Below are 15,249 nucleotides of genomic sequence, written 5' to 3' on the forward strand. Positions count from 1 at the left end.
TTTTGAGCCAGCTGCTTCAACAGAACTGCAATATTTGTCATGGAAAACAGCCTTCCTTCTGGCTATCACCTCAGCACACAGGGTTTCGGAACTACAAGCCCTCATGGGTGTGCAGCCTTTCATCATTTTCCATCAGGACAGAGTTTCCTTACGAATCAACCCTTCTTTTATGCCAAAGGTAGTATCCAGGGTAGCCTTGAATCAGGCTATCCACTTACCTACCTTTTACCCTAATCCACAAAACAAAGGGGAGAGACTACTACATTCCTTGGACATTTACAGACAGCTCCGTTATTATTTGGACAGAACAAAGCCTTTCAGAAAATCAGAGCAACTCTTTGTGTCCTATGCAACAGGTGCTCAAGGGAAGCCTATTTCCAAACAGACAATCTCAAAATGGATAGCCCACTGCATTCGTTTCTGTTACTCTTTTCATGGTAAAACTGTACCTACAGGCATCAGATCTCACTCCACAAGGGCCACAGCTACCTCTGCAGCTTTCCTCAGGGGGGTTCCTACCAAAGATATTTTGGAAGCAGCCAATTGGAGTTCTGTACATACTTTCTCCAAGCACGATCACCTACCATTATACTCCAAATCTAGAGCGGGCTTTGCCACCGCAGTCTTGCAGGGCATCCTGGCTCCTCCTAGTTCCACTTAGTGCCTACCACCCCTTTTTTAGCTTTGGGATTCTACCCATCTGTTATGACTGCAGCTGTATGCACGATGAACATAGTACAGTTTTGTACCTACCATAAATGTAGATGTTCGAGTGCTAATACAGCTGCAGTCCAGGTTTCCCTCCCTCCTTCCCCTCTTGGGACAGGCCTAATGGCCAACACCTCCTCATACAACATGATTGGGGTATTCTTTTATGGTGTATTTGCTTGCAACTACTGTTTTTTGATTTTATTGCATTGCATTATTACATAAATTTATGTTTTGCCTTCCTTCTGGGGGCACCTGACATCTGGGGCAAGAAAAACTGAAGAAAATGGCGTCGGCTGGTTCTTTTATACCCTTGTCGCACTGACGTCATGGAAGAAGTGACGACATCCGACGCCGGACCTAGACTTTGGAATTCGGCCGACCGAGGACCTGCCTGATGGCAGGAAAACCCATCTGTTATGACTGCAGCTGTATTAGCACTCGAACATCTACATTTATGGTAGGTACAAAACTGTACTTTTCCCTCCCTCCATGGTTTTCTCTATTTTAATACCTCTCCTCTCTATGGCCATTCCTAATGGCATTGGTATTTACTTTTTACTGGTGGTGGTCCCCACCATATACCAGCTCCCTGTTTGGGGGCTCCTGACATTTGGGGCAAGAAAAACTGATGTAATGGTGTCGGCTGCCTGTTTTATACCCCTGATGACCTGTCGTCATGGAAGAAGCGAAAGCATCTGACGCAGAAATACTAAGACTCTGGTATTCGGGCCGACTGAGGGCTATCTGCAGGCAGATAACCCTAGTGTGATGACTGCAACTGTGAATACACTCTAACATCTACATTTATGGTAAGTGTACACAACTGTACTGTCTTCTAATAGATCACTGCTGCAGTATCAGCACCCTCCCTCCATTCCCCTATTTTCTTTATCTTTATGCCATGGTATGAGGTTTCTGTTTGGATTGATGGTGTTGTCGTCTCACAGCAAGAGGTTCCCCAGTTTGATTCTTGGCTGGGGTTACCTTCTTTGTGGAGTCTGCATGCCCTCCTTGTGTTCATGTGGGTTCCTCCCACATTTCAAAGACATGCAGTAGGTGGATTGGACACACTAAATTTGCCATAGTTGTGTGTGCATGTGAGTGTATGGTGTGGAAGAATTACCATGGCAAGGCTAACCACCTTGCAGTGTAAACCTTGGTTCTAGATTGTCACTGAAGAAGTGACACCCGACCCCATGTGCAAAAATGGGGAAAAAAGGGTGTGTGGATGGATGGATGGATCCTGTTTAGCAGGGTTTTAATACCCTTCTGGTGGAAGAAAGCTCTTGAGTTTTTTGTCCCATAGCCACTGACTTTATCATGTTTGCTTTGCTCAGGGCAGTGGCTAGAGCCCATGGAAGGCGCTGTGAAGCTTTGGAAGTTAGCCAACTGGTCTCTTACAGAAGAGTAAAATTTTGAAAATTAAAATTTAAGTCTTCTTTCCGTGCAGCAAACATAAATATGGCACAAGCTATTATAATCACATTGGGGAGTAAAGTGAATGTTTTTTGTTTCACTGTTTTATAGGAACAGGGATTTCTGTCAGTCAGAGTCCGATATCTGGCCCAACTTCTCACACCTGAGCATCTCTCCATGCCACCTTGATGCTACCTTCTCTGACATTGCCAAATCTTGATATGAAGGTGGCAGCCGCCCATGCCATTTTTATTTCTTACTGCTGCATTATGTGCACATCATTTCATGATAGAGAATTTGCCTGTTTGACATCGATCTAAATAAAAAGACATATCAGAATGACTGAATATGTATTCTATTGGGGCCATTTTTTTGTAATGTAGTTAGTGATGAGTCCTTTGGGTTAAGGTGCTCTGATCAATGTCTTGACACACTGAGACATAATATACATGTCTAACCCAGTGAATGAAACTGGAGAGAGAGAGCTTGGTTTGGAACACAACATCCAAAGTGAGATCAGCCAAGGGCTGAGTTCCAAGAAAGAGAAGCGAATGTGTATTACAAGCTGACCAAGCTAAAAAGCAACTGGTAGCCCTCATTAAAGATGTACATCTTGATTGCAAAGGTGCAGCAGCAGCAGCCACAAATCTGAGAGATCCCACTGGAAACGAAGAGAATACATTAAAAAGAAGCCCTCCCAGAAGGAGAACGACCCCAGAGTCATCGCCTTCCAGGGGCATTTCATTCGTGGAAGCAACTTTTATGTCTCAGCCCTGTCACTTTTACCAAGGCCTGTAGTGCTTACCCCTGTGAAGGCTACCATGCCGTCACTGGTGTGTAGGACATCCTCCCAGACTGAAAGCATGAAATAACCGACTAAAATAGATGATGCCTCCTGATGTCTGAATTCCAGTATTGCTTATTCATTAAGGAAGGAGGGGCATGCCCAGCATGTTGAAATCATAAGTGTACTCAAATGCTTGTATCACTGGGGGAATTGACCCTTTTGACGCTAGTATTGAATATGTTATGGGAGCCTTATGGTCAAGTTTCTGCAGTACTTGCCACTCGGGTGATCTCTCTAGGGTCTACTGTTACTGAGTATGTTGCGTAACAGTATTCTTTCTACACAAGAATGTGTTGGTGATTTCCAAGGGTCAAAGTATTTGTAAACCATGTTTTTTGGCATTCAGGAGAGTAGAACACTTTGATGCCAGTGTGGATTATGTTTTCAGAGCCTGATGACAATTCAGCCTACAGTACTTGCCACAGAATGAACTCTTTAAGATCAACTGCTACTGATAAGTATTTCAAATAAGTGTATTTTTCTCTAAGTGTTTGCTGGTGATTGTAATGGGTCAAAATATTTCTGGGACATTTTTCTATGGTGTCTTACCGGAGTGGGAAATGAGCCAAGTATTTTAATACCCACAGTACTGCAGCCTCTGAAGCATTGGTGAAAAATGTAGGCTGGTAGTTAAAATTTATTTTCACTTTGTGAATTAGTTTACATTTTTGTTCTGTGCTAAAAATGCTATGTAGTTATACTGATAATTTAACTTCTTTCATATTAATGTTGCTTTGTAGGATTGGCCAATCACCTTAAACAACTTGCCGACATGATGAATCTTAAAGAAGGAAAGCTTAGAGAGCGATTCAGAGATACTTACAATGCTGTTATGTGGTTGAGAGAAAATAAAGACAGGTTTCAGAAAAACGTCTATGAACCCATATTGCTTGTGGTAAGAACATTCTTTACTTCTCAGTCTACATCCCTAGTTGTTTTTTTGAGGAATACTTGGAAAGACTTCTATATTCTCAAACATGCCTATCTTGCTAAAATAGTTTTATTTCTGCAGCTGAAAACGTGCATGCAAGTAATTGAAAAATGCAAATGTAATTCACCTGGGTTTATTGAAACTGCATTGCTGCTTTGAAAATGTCATAAGAAATACACTTCTGAAATTTCTTTTTCTGTTGAAGCAACACTGTTTATTTTTGCTCTGCATCTTAAAATCTGTATTTTATTTAATGGGCCTTATGATTATGTTAAGACCAGAAAGACATAGTTTGGTCATGATAGCAATGCATGCAGGTGGCTTAATTATTCTCTTTTGGAAGAAAGAATGTGGGGGTGGGGGGATGGGGTCCTTCATGAGTTTGGCAAGGCTTCTAATTTAAATGGAAGGGGGAAGACATGGATATTATGTGTGCACTAGGTGCTTTTAGGATCAGACAAAGGCCTTCTTACTAGCAAACCTGTAGGAAATTATGTTGCTACAGGACCAGAAGTAATGGGAATCTTCAGATATTAGTAGAGCAGAAAGCAGATTTGTGACCAGTGTGGAGGAACGCTTGAAGCACCAGAATTTTGTTGGTAGGTCACTGTTCTACAAGTTGTCTGTGCTTAAAATGGCCCTGCACAAATGTTTTATAATTTTTTTCACTACTGCGCTTTACCAAAGTAGGGGAATGGTTGGAAAATGGAAATGGGTTTGTTTTACTCTCTGTATTCTCACTTGAAACCTTGGATGGGGTGGATTTGTATGACTGCAGTAAGAATACAAAAGGATATTTAGTTCTCCAATGTACCTAGTCAGTCATTTGCCTCACGATGCATATTTTTTTTTTTTTTGTATTTAACCCCAAAGTATCAGACCAGCTAGTAATTGATGAAACACTAGCTGCTTTGTGAGACATTTTGAAGAGATAGAAGGTATTCCAAATGCTGATGAAGCAACACCAGAAACAACCACGTCCCGTGTGGAGCAACACCAGCAAATACACAGATAATTCCACACCAGAAAATACGATCACAGCTCAGTATTTTAGCAAAATAAATCCACCGGAATAGCTAAAACCACAATAGTGCTTTATTGCAAATGAAAATAGCGGTCTCAAACGTCAAGCGCTTTCACTAGTCTAAGCTAGCTTCATCAGAACGGTTAAAACAGCTGATTACACTTTGTTTTAAATGACAAAACGCGCCAAAAAACTAAGAAACCATATTTAAAGCTACATAGTATTAAATAAAACTTTATACAGATGTAATAAATTCATTAATACAAAAATCTATATCAATGTTAAACATATATATAATTAAATGTATGTTTTAAAATAAATAAATACTTATCAATTATATGTTATTTAAACATTAATAAATTAATATTTCTGAAGATGTTATACAGATGCAAAATCTAATAAAATAATAGCACTTTGTATACCTCTAATTGATGTTCAACATCAAAAGGGGCTTAATAGTAAAATAGTCATTAATACCTGGTTTTCTAGTAGAGTCCGTTAAGACTTGCCAATATAACTCTCTGTAAGCTAAAAGATTTTTCATATTGCCACCTCTAGGGTTAATTCTAACTGTCTCTAATATGGCAAATGACTATATTACTTCTCTGTTTTTGGACAGAGGTTATGATAACGATTTGATGGTGGAAATTTCTGCATATGTGATTAGTCAATGGGGTGTTAAATATAAACCATTACTTGGGTCCTATAGCACATTGAATTTAACAACAAATAGTGACATTACAGGTCAGCAAGATACAAATCCAGTAGTTTTACAAGCTACAGATAATACATATTACAGAGCTTGCATTCTGGAATTTGGTCCTTACAGCCAATACATTAAAAACATTATCATAAAAAACTGGCACCTTTTAACTAAAGATACAGAAATAGGTGAGAAACTGGGTGCAGAACCCAAATTTGTCAACAAAATGGGTATGAATGTCAAGAGAATTCTTGAAATAGGCTGTAATTTAAAACATACTGGAAACACACACTTCGAGATGTGGGACATGCAAACAGTGTCATAGTATTTATACAAAGAGTTCAATCATATTGGGAAACGAGAATAGCACTAAAATATACCCAGTTAAGGGTAATTGTAAATCCAGGATGGTAGTATACATCGCATTGTGCACAGTCTGCCCTTCATTTTATGTGGGCAAGACTGAAAGATTTTTAAGACAACGAATATATTCCCATTTATATTGTATAAAAAATAAAGACACTAAAAACGCATTAGCCAGGCACATCATGAAAGAAGGGAAAGATCATACATTTGAATTTGCCATATTAGAGAGAGTTAGAATTAACCCTAGAGGTGGCAATATGAAAAATCTTTTAGCTTACAGAGAGTTATATTGGCAAGTCTTAACGGACTCTACTAGAAAACCAGGTATTAATGACTATTTTACTATTAAGCCCCTTTTGATGTTGAACATCAATTAGAGGTATACAAAGTGCTATTATTTTATTAGATTTTGCATCTGTATAACATCTTCAGAAATATTAATTTATTAATGTTTAAATAACATATAATTGATAAGTATTTATTTATTTTAAAACATACATTTAATTATATATATGTTTAACATTGATATAGATTTTTGTATTAATGAATTTATTACATCTGTATAAAGTTTTATTTAATACTATGTAGCTTTAAATATGGTTTCTTAGTTTTTTGGCGCGTTTTGTCATTTAAAACAAAGTGTAATCAGCTGTTTTAACCGTTCTGATGAAGCTAGCTTAGACTAGTGAAAGCGCTTGACGTTTGAGACCGCTGTTTTCATTTGCAATAAAGCACTATTGTGGTTTTAGCTATTCCGGTGGATTTATTTTGCTAAAATACTGAGCTGTGATCGTATTTTCTGGTGTGAAATGCTGATGAAGGGTGATTGATTAGAATGATTTATTTTTGTTTAGATCCTAGTTAAACATCACTAGAGAGAGTTCCCACACAATATATATGCAGTTATGACATCTACTGAGTATGGTTTCAAGGTGCCATTAGAAAATGCTAAATACCCTTTGTTTAAAGAAGGTCATTCGGGGTATTGAAACTTAGAATGACTGTAGGAAGAAGTAAACTTCAGATGTCAGCATCTTGAAGCTTGAACAGTGGGGATTCGGGTCCTGGATCATTGAAAGACTTTGGACTTTCTGAAGCCAGAGTAGCCTTTTATTTAGAATCTGGAAACTGGTAGGCCCTCTGTATATCATCTTGGGTAATGAACAATGACTAAATACATTTAAAAAAAGGGAGAACATAGGAACGTTTTGGACTCCATTTACTCGGAGCTGGGCCTTGGGTAATAGATGGAGGGCAAATGCAATGAAATGTGTATGCTGCTTATTTATTTTTAAAAGGGTGCTGTGAATCTACACCTTAGAAAATTTGTGATGTTAGGGCAAAATGTTAAATTTGACCGAGGCTAGAATCTGTTGTGGTCCCCCTAAGTTCACATTCAGTTGTTTACCTGGGTTTGCTTTTCTTAATTTTTTCCTACATACCTGAAAAATATTCCGTAGGTTTCCAGGTAATATTGATAAGAAGATAGTGATGTTCTGAAGATGTGAAGGGTGATTGGTTGCATATTTTTCTACATTGGTCCAGCCTTATTTAACTAGATGCATACAAAAGACATTTTCTTATGAATTTGGGTAGCTACATTTATTTTGTAGAGATCTCCTAAACAGTAAATTATACAGTCACATAATTTTTCTCCGAGTATATCCAGATATCTAGCTGACAGCCCTATATATTTGTTGGGCCTGATATGATTTGTGCCACTTTTCACACCAGGGCCCACTCCTCTTTTCACTATTCATAAATAAACATGAATGCTGCCTTCTGCCCCACTCCATTGTACAGTGCATTGATAACATCACATTATTCTATTCGCAGTAGTCCATTTATGAATCTGAAATGCACTATAAAATGGCTTTCATAACATCTATATATGAACAGAAAACCAGTCAAGATTCAGTGTGGTCTGTTTTCATCTGTTCAAACGTGGGTTGTCAGAACCGATGTGATCTGTCCTCTGCACAGATATCAAAGCTTATTGGATCCAGAGCTCTGACTACTCCCCTATCCATAATTCCCTAGGTTGTACCTCAGATGCTGAGATTTTGTTTGCTACTCAAACAATAGGGACATACACAAGAGCTCCCTTCAGCAAGTAAGTTGTAATTTTATTATTTGTTACTGCAAATCCCCTCCTACCATGAGAGCTTTTGCCTCACCATATTCTTTAGTATTAATTTGAGTTTTTTGGTTGTTAGGTTTCTATACAATTTAGTGTAGCTAGCTGTTAAGGCCTTCAGTCTTCTCTCCTTATTATAACTGTTTGTAAATATATTTAAAAAAAAAAAAAAAAAGATGGTTACTTTTTCCTCTATTCAATACAGTGTTCAGGATGTCAGAATTGACAGGGTTTGAATAGTGCTTGGAGTGTAAGCACAAACTTCCATCGCAAGACCCACACTCCAGGTGTGTTTATTGTATTAATGCCACGTACCTTCATGTAGAGTGCCAGGAGGTCCCTCCAGATTAGAGGGGACTAGTTTTAAAGGGGCTCCTTCTGGCATAGACAGGGACTACCCCATCACCTTCTCCTTCTAAAAGAAACAAGTACAAATCTAAGGCTCCAGAAAAATAAAAAGATAAAGACAGACAAGAAAAAGGATGAGAGAGAAAAGGAAAGGTGCAAGTCTCCCTCCAAGATTTCAAAGACTAGGACCCTGGAACCAATAACTTTGGTTGGTCCCAATCCTAAGATTCCCAGAAGATTGGAACCTACACTGACTTGGGCCCAATCTCCTCCTTCCTGCACTAGCAACGCACTGGGATTGGTGAGTTCCAGGCTGCAATCACCAATCTTACAGGAAAACTGTCCAAAACAAACTTGTTAGCAGCTGAGGGTGTTTCGTGAAAGAAAAGGCAGTGCAGTGAATAAATCACGAATGAACCACCATGGACATGCATAAACTCTTGAAATCCTTTATTAAAATGAACTCTCAATAAAAAGGAAATATTTGTGGTAAAATCCTTGTTTTAAAATATATAAAAGCACAAAAAGGTGCCCCATTCAGGATGGATAAGCGCTTTCGGGATTTTCCTTCCTCCGCTTTTACACTCAGGTCACTGAACTATCTAGCCTGTTTAACAAGGTTCCAGAGAGACCTTTTTGTGTTTTTATATATTTTTCTACAAGGATTTTGCCACAAATATTTCCTTTTTATCGAGAGTTCGTTTTAATAAAAGATTTCAAGAGTTTTTGGATGTCCATGGTGGTTCGTTCTTAATTTATTCACTGCAGTCTTACAAGAAAGGAGGTATTCACGACCATCTTCGGTGGCTACATCATCCACTTAGTTGTCTAGAAGTCTCATGGAGCTCAACATCCATAAGATGATGAGGACATTTTTGAGAATACAGATGCAACTTGGGTTTTTCCTGATATCTCTTGGGAAGGTAGCAAATGCTTGCCAACTTGCTTATCCATTTCAAGAATCTGTACCGACTCATCCTCTGGGTTTGGGATTATTGGACCCAACTGGAACCAGAGCATCTTTGTTGGCACCAGAGTTGCTTACATCTGTGACACAAACCGTATCCCTTCCTCTAAACTCCGATGCCTTCGGACCAAGATGAGACTCTGAGCTGAAGTTTTAGTGCCGGATTCCAAGGTGGTGAAGTGACACCGAAATTTTCAAAGTTGTCTCTTCCCCTTTGGCGCTGTTGACCCAGGTAGCTAGGATTTGAGGTAGGTTTTGGGACCAGGCCTTATTGATGCTGAGATGTCCCTCTCTTCTTTGGAATAGGAGTCTTCCATACTTGTGGCAGCCTTGCCCTTCGAGGCTTTTGAAAAGGTTTTGGCAAATTCCAAAGACAAGGTGCCTTCAACCAGTTCAGTTCCTCTCAAACCCCATTTGCAGTCTGTGTCTTCCCCTCTTCATCCTGTCTGATGGGGGTCAGTCGATACCAGTAGATTCTGAGGAAGTTAGCTTTGTTAGCTCACTATCCTCTTCTGACCCTTCTAATGCTGCACTAGGTGTGCTCAGAAAAATGTTCAAAGGGAAGTACCTCTACTCTTTATCAGAGTTTTTTTTACCAAAGATACTAACTTGGAGCAAGTTGAGTGTTACTGTCATTCCCTGTCTAAAGATGACACCTTCAGTGACATTCTCAGATTAATGAAACCGAGGGGGTTGGTCATCCCAACACCTTCACAGATGAGTCAGTATTCCTGGAGGCTTTTGTTACTGGACAAACATCATCCTTGGTGGGTACCACCCATTGTCCCCATTATTGCTGCTATGGCTCAATGGGCATTGAAGGACCCTGACATGGTGGACCCCATACCTATGAAGGCAGGCAGACTCTTATCCGCACCAGCAGATTGGAAGCACTAGAGTAAGGGACCACCAGTAGATGGTATGATGGTGGCATCCAAGAAGAAGCTATCAGAAGAAAGCTCATCTGTTCATCCTCCTAATAGGGAATCTAGGGTGATGGACATATTTGAGAAGCAGACGTGTGCGTCAGCAACTTTTACACTCAGGTCACTGAACTATCTAGACTGTTTAACAAGTTTCCAGAGAGACTTGACTAAAGAGATCACCAAGTCCCTCTCGAGGATACTGCCAGTGGATGTTCAGAAAACGGTGGACTCCCAGCATTCCACCCTTTGATCCTTATCTAATGTCGCTATGCATCCGCTCTCTAATGCAGCTGATGGTATGGCCAAAGCAGCAGGCACCAACATTTCCATTCACCACCACGCCTGGATTCAACTATGTGACTTTGTGGAAGGCTTTAAATCGTCTTCATTAATGCCCCTTACGATGGCTACACCTTGTTTGGACCTAAAGTCAAGGATACACTCACCAGGGGTCAACAAGATGGCAAGACACTCTTTACAGTAGGAGGATGCTTCTCCATGCCACAATGAACATTATCTAGGAGTCAGAGCTCTGGAAAGAAAAAATCACAGGGTACTTTACTCTCAAGGTGACAGGCCTCCCCATAGCAGAAGGGAAGGCAATTTTTGTTAGCAAAGCAGCTACTGTGTCTTATTTATTGGATGTAGTCAAAATGTCTTTTACCCCCCCCCCCCCCCAAAAAAAAAAATTCATCTTCCCTATGTTTTTAAAAAAGTGCTGTAAATTAAGTGACAAATTGAGTTAACTGCTTTTGTTTTACCTGAAAACAACAGTAACAGATAAAAATAATAGATTAAGCCAGATTTGGTATTAGAGCATACAAGATATTGCATGATAACTATAAGAATCAATCAGAGGAGGTTAGAAAGGATTGGGAAGAGAGAGTGGATAAGCAATTTACAAAAAAAAAATGGGTGAATATATGCAAGTCTCCCAACTATTTAACCAAGTCTAGATCTAATATCTTTGCTTAGATGTGTTTACATAAGTATTTTTATAGTCCAAGAAGACTCCAAAGAAATTAAGGAAGACAGCAAATGTTGGAGGTGTGATGGGGAAGAAAAAGTTAATTTGGAACATATTTTCTGGGAGTGTAATGAGATGGCGGACTTTAAAGATTCCATACTGGGAGAGAAAATTGGTAACTAAGGAAATGATTTTTCTGAGAGATGATACAGAATCTGAATCGCTTTGACATAGTAAGGCCTTGCTGAGTCTAATTTGGTGGCTACCAAAAAAGCAGTTAACAAAAATTCTAAACCTACTGTCCTAAAAGTAGTGAATATAATAACAGAGATAAAAAAACTGGAATTGGGATCTTTAGAAAAGGGTAGGAGCAAATTACATAGAAAAAATGAGAATATTGGAAGAACACTACATGGAGAGGAGGAATGGTTTAAAGCTCACCCAGCAGCTTCTCTCTCAGCTCCAGATCATCCGTTCTGTCCTATACCAGCCTTCCTACTGCCCAGCACTATCCCCGCTCATCTCCTACTATTCTCCCTCCAGCTCTAATCAAGGCCTACTACAAAACTACAAACCCAAGTCTAAAGTTGGACGCAACATGTACAGCTATCACTCCACTATCGCTTGGAATAGGCTCCCACTAGAAATCAGGACCCGTACACATCCTAAACAATTTAAGACAACCACCAAAGAGCACTTAAGTCACTGGTTCTGCCACTGCACTCTCTCCTTAAACATCCCCTACTTCTCATATCTTAATCTACTTTCTGCCCTTAACTCACTCTTCTCAATAGCTCTCTCTAATCTTCCTTGACTACTCTTTCTACTGTCTTCTAAAATCTGTTAAGCAAATCGCCTCACAGAAACATTCTATTGTAATTGTCTTGCCTTCATGCGACTACATTATGATAAAACTGGGTTTTTGTAACCGTTTGCCCCAAAAGCTATATTCACCCACATATTACACATATATTATCATATATACATATCACATATACCCCAAAAACTATATTCAGCCACAATTACCTCCATACCATCATGCACCCACTTCAAAACATTACTAAAAGGGCACCTAAAAACATGCTGGCTATGCCCTTGCAACTCCCACTCTAGTATCACCCACCCCATCCAACCACTACCTTTCTTTCCACTCCACTAACTACCTTGATTATAGCAAGCTCAGATACTCATAAGCCTAGTACTTATACAGCAGGAACTTCTTATTTTAACATTTGTTAATGTCTGTTATGTACTTCACAGATAAAGATACTAGTTGTCTACTGATGTACTATATTCTTCATCTGTAAATATGTTGTAAGTAATTGCTATGTAAATTGTTAATCGCTATGTAATCCAATGTAACTACTGACTGTTTATTTTAACTGTAGAGCTTTTCTCCCCGGGCCTCCGTGAAAATGGACCTACGTCCAGTCGGACACTCCCGGTCAACAAATATAAATAAATAAATAAAAATAAATAAATCAATCTTAATGATATATTTATTTTTATACATCTTAAAATACTTTTGCTATTCTCCTGATTATTGACACTGTATAACATTGTATTGCTACTTAATGTCTTGTAATAATCCTGTAACATTGCTGTTTAATGATAATTTATAATGAAAATTATTTAATATGTTGGAGGTTTTCTCTCCGGACCTCTGGTGAAAAAGTGCTCTTCATCTTAGTCGGACAATTCTGGTCAACAAATGTAAAATAAATAAATAATTAAAAGAAGGCAGGATTTGAATGAGCTATATAATGTTTGACAAAACTGGATAGATTATAAGTGATGAATAATGTTTGCAACTAAAATTGTCATTATGGTTTGTGATTTGCAACTAAAATTATGTCAATATGGTTTGTTTTCATTTTTATAAATGTATGATTGCTTTTGTCATGCATACAAAAAGAAACAGATATGGATGTTTTTTAGCATTAGTTAATTTAAAATAAACTTGTGTCTCACTTTGCTGTAACTCAAAGTAAATAGTCATCATCAAAATCATCATTGTTCCCACTTTTTTCCGTGTTCTATGTCAACTGTCACCATCTTTCTCAATTCAGTGCCACTCTCTTACATTTGACAATCATACCTGACTGTCTCAGGTCTTTTCCTACACAATCCATCCACCTCTTTGCTGGATGCCCCCCACTTCCTCTTGCCTTCCTCCTATCTGTCCCAAATCATCTTCACCCAATTCCCTTCTGCTTTTCTGCACACATGCCTGACCACCATAATCTGTTCACTTTGACCTTCTCTGCAACTGGAGCTATTTTGGTCTTTGCACTGATGTCCTTATTTCTGCCCAAAGTGTGCATTCTGCCACCAGTCTCAGGTACTTAATTTCCATCACCTCTAGCTTCCTCAATTGCTGTGCCTTTACTGCCCAGTTTTTTGTGTACCATAAAGTAGCACTGATCACATCACTGTTTTGTGCACTGTACTTTTCAGCTTGTTTGACATTTTTTCTGTCATACAGTATCCCTGATACCCTGTCATTTGGATGTAACCCCTCTGATTCTAGCTTTGACCTCCTTATTCAGGCTTCCTTTCTTTTCAACCACCCCTCCCATATACTCAAAGCTGTTAATTTATTCTTCTATTTTCCTTCTGTCGCAGTTCTTATCTTCTGATTTCCCCCATTTGCTGTAATTACAACCGAGTTATCTGTAGTTAGTTTCATTGCACATGCCTTCAGTTTTGCATTCCATTACCCTGTCGTTTGCTGAAGATCTTCCTCAGTGTGCCTGTAATGACACATCATCTACATACAGCAGCCGTGCTGATCTGTCTTCTCTGTAGTATTAACAGCAGTGGGCTCAAAGCTAAACACTGATGCATACTAAACCCCACTGGGAGGGCCCTCTATGAGACCAAATACTGTTTGCATTTGAGTCATTTGGTCCTTGTAACTCAAGGTAAATATGCTACTGTTTTCCTATCTCACTCATAATTCCAGCTGTTTAGCTGTTGCATCTTTGAATCTGTTGCCATTCCTGGTAATGTTATAATCACTTTTTTCTTTTGTTCCGCAAGGATAGATCTGTATTTAACAAACATCCCCAGATGCTGATAAGCAGAAAACATGCAGTATTTCTTACTCTCCTGTTACTTATGATACAGCTATTTCTTACAGTTCTGCTTTTTTTGGTGGTGTGGTTGAAAACAATCATGTTTGATAGCTAGTGCAGTGGCATAGATAGAGAGCCTTGATTATGACACAAGGTACCCAAGCTTGAACAGTGGCTTGGGTGCCTGAGCAGGTGGAAAGGGAGGATAGGAAGGAGGCAGCTGTGCCTTATATGTCGGACGTATTGTGGGAGCACTAAATGTTCATGCCATGAAGCTTGATGTTAGTGAGCCTGTGCTGCTGTGAGTAAGCTGAGGGGTTCTCATGAGTGGAGGAGCTCCCTGGTCAGCCTCGGTAAGAAGCTGCAATCCCTGATAAAATCCTGCAAAGCTAGTTACGAAAACAAAATCACCACTGATTCTAACAACAACCACAAAGCATTCTATAGCTATGTCAAGAATCTCAATGGCAACACTCAGATCTGCTCTGAGTTACAGCACAATGGCACTAAATATACAGACCCAACTGATATTGCCAACATCCTGGCAGATGGGTTCAGTGCTAACTTTACCCCCCTCTCACCCCTTAAAGAGCCCATCTCTATACCAGAAAAATGCAAAGTTCCTGTAATCACGGCTGCACAGGTAAAAACCACAAAGCCAAGAACACAGCATCCATGGGACCAGACAACATCCCACGCTGCGTTCTACATGAACTACAGAATGAACTGGCACCCCACCTAAGTACCATGTTCAGTCATAGCCTCACCTCAGGGTTTGTGCCTGCTGAATGGCGCACAGTGACGGTTATCCCACTACACAAGGGGGGAG

At 39.4% G+C, this 15,249-nt stretch overlaps 1 protein-coding gene across 1 annotated transcript in view; it reads left to right on the top strand.

The window, feature by feature from the left end:
• The window catches only part of SMC5 (structural maintenance of chromosomes 5), a 3,018,525-nt gene that overhangs the window by 1,000,318 nt on the left and 2,002,958 nt on the right, over positions 1 to 15,249 (top strand). The window contains exon 14 of the mRNA XM_044064368.1: positions 3,715 to 3,869. Coding sequence (XP_043920303.1) covers positions 3,715 to 3,869 — 155 coding nt within the window. The remainder of the gene's footprint in view (positions 1 to 3,714; positions 3,870 to 15,249) is intronic.

The sequence above is a fragment of the Protopterus annectens genome, chromosome 2.part2 (assembly GCF_019279795.1).
Source record: "Protopterus annectens isolate FY-2018-M chromosome 2.part2, PAN1.0, whole genome shotgun sequence".
Classification (NCBI taxonomy): domain Eukaryota; kingdom Metazoa; phylum Chordata; order Ceratodontiformes; family Protopteridae; genus Protopterus; species Protopterus annectens.